The sequence below is a fragment of the Stegastes partitus genome, unplaced genomic scaffold (assembly GCF_000690725.1).
Source record: "Stegastes partitus isolate 25-593 unplaced genomic scaffold, Stegastes_partitus-1.0.2 Scaffold562, whole genome shotgun sequence".
NCBI lineage: Eukaryota > Metazoa > Chordata > Actinopteri > Pomacentridae > Stegastes > Stegastes partitus.
Genome location: NW_007578293.1, coordinates 304,545 through 306,090, shown reverse-complemented (window position 1 = coordinate 306,090; position 1,546 = coordinate 304,545). Strand labels below are relative to the sequence as shown.

Genomic DNA, 1,546 nt, shown 5'->3' with positions numbered 1-1,546 from the left:
GAAAAGATGGTTTTGTTTTGTTTGTTTTTTCATCTCGTTGTGTTTCCATGAACATGTTTGTTGTGAAAATCTTTAAAAGTTTTAAGTGTATTTTACTTATTTTTTAAATTACATCTAATCAGAACCGCTGTGACGATCCTACTTTCTCTTTTTGAATTGTTTGCACCAAACCCTGACGTGCACGAAGGCCGACAATCACACGGCGAGGACCCGACCATCGCTGCCTGCAGCTTCAGTTACAGTTTGTAATAGATGTGAAATTGTAGAAGAAGGAAAACGGTGTTTGTGATTTTCAGACTCTTTGCTATTTGCTCTCTGAAATGTTTTTTTTGCATCAATCTTGGTGTTGAAATGGTTAAAAAACAATAAAAACTTCTTCAATCAGTCTCTATCTGGTGACCAGAGTTCATGTTAAACACAGTGAAGTGACTTTTAGTTGTTTTGCTGCCCTCTGCTGGAACTGAGATGTTTCACAGCTGTAGCCGATTAACAACTATTTTCATTAAGCTTAAAATTAATCAAGCTGAAAACGTTATTATGTCACTTTTACTGTCATGTGTTTTGTTAAATTACACATAATAAAAAAAATATTAATTTTCATGTTGGTTGTAAAAAATATGACAAATATTAATTTGTTCTTTGACAATGTTTAAGTGAAAGATTAAAGATTTAATGTCTTTAAATCCACTGAAAATATCTTTGACATTTGTTGTTGTTTTTTTTTTGTATTTTTATTTATTTATTAATTCTTATTTTTTACTGTGTTGTCCCCACAGTGTGACCAACAGTCGGTACCGACCTTCAGGACCTGGTTGGGTGTGTCGGCCTTGTGGCAGTACAGGAAGCCGTTGTAGACCACGTGACCCGAGCCCTGCCAGTCAACCGGCAGCTTCAGAACCTTCTCTGGAGTCGTCCTCTCTATGAAGCTCTGCAGAGAACCGAACTCCAGAACCGAGTTGTTGCGGATCCCACTGAGCAGGTAAACCTGGAGGACGCAGCAGCAGGTTGGAATCTTAGAAAGTCTTTGTTAGTCCAACACGGACGGATGATATCAGTTTATAAAGATGACTTCAACTCTTGATTTAATTCCAGCAATCAAAGCTTTCAACCTCCAGCTGAAGGTTTTCTGTATTTGGTCAAACTACACATTAAACAGAGAAAATCACAGTTCACACACTTACTCACACTCAGAATAACTTTCATCTCAAATTTTGGTCATTTTGCATCCAACTTTAGTTCTTTAGTGTCACATTTCTGTCATTTTGTGTCATATTTGAGATGTTTTCCATCTTTACGTGGTTTTTTAAAATCACTTTTGGTCATTTAACAACACATTTTGGTCATTTTGTGCAACATTTTGATTGTTTTGTATCATTTTATGTTCATTTTGCATCAAATTTCGGTCATTTATGTCAAATTTGATTGTTTCGTGTCAGATTTCAGTCACGTCGTGTTACAATTTAGTTGGTTTGCATCTTTTTGTGTTCATTCAGAATCACTTTAACTGCTGTTTAAACTATGAGACATCCCATAATATTGACACTAA

The 1,546-nt window shown here is 35.7% G+C and overlaps 1 protein-coding gene across 2 annotated transcripts in view; it reads right to left on the bottom strand.

Annotated features, from left to right (window-relative positions):
- The window catches only part of olfml1 (olfactomedin-like 1), a 10,900-nt gene that overhangs the window by 5,781 nt on the left and 3,573 nt on the right, over positions 1-1,546 (bottom strand). For both annotated transcript variants that reach the window (XM_008288492.1, XM_008288491.1), the window contains exon 5: positions 800-985. In XM_008288492.1, the coding sequence (XP_008286714.1) occupies positions 800-985 (186 nt within the window). The remainder of the gene's footprint in view (positions 1-799; positions 986-1,546) is intronic.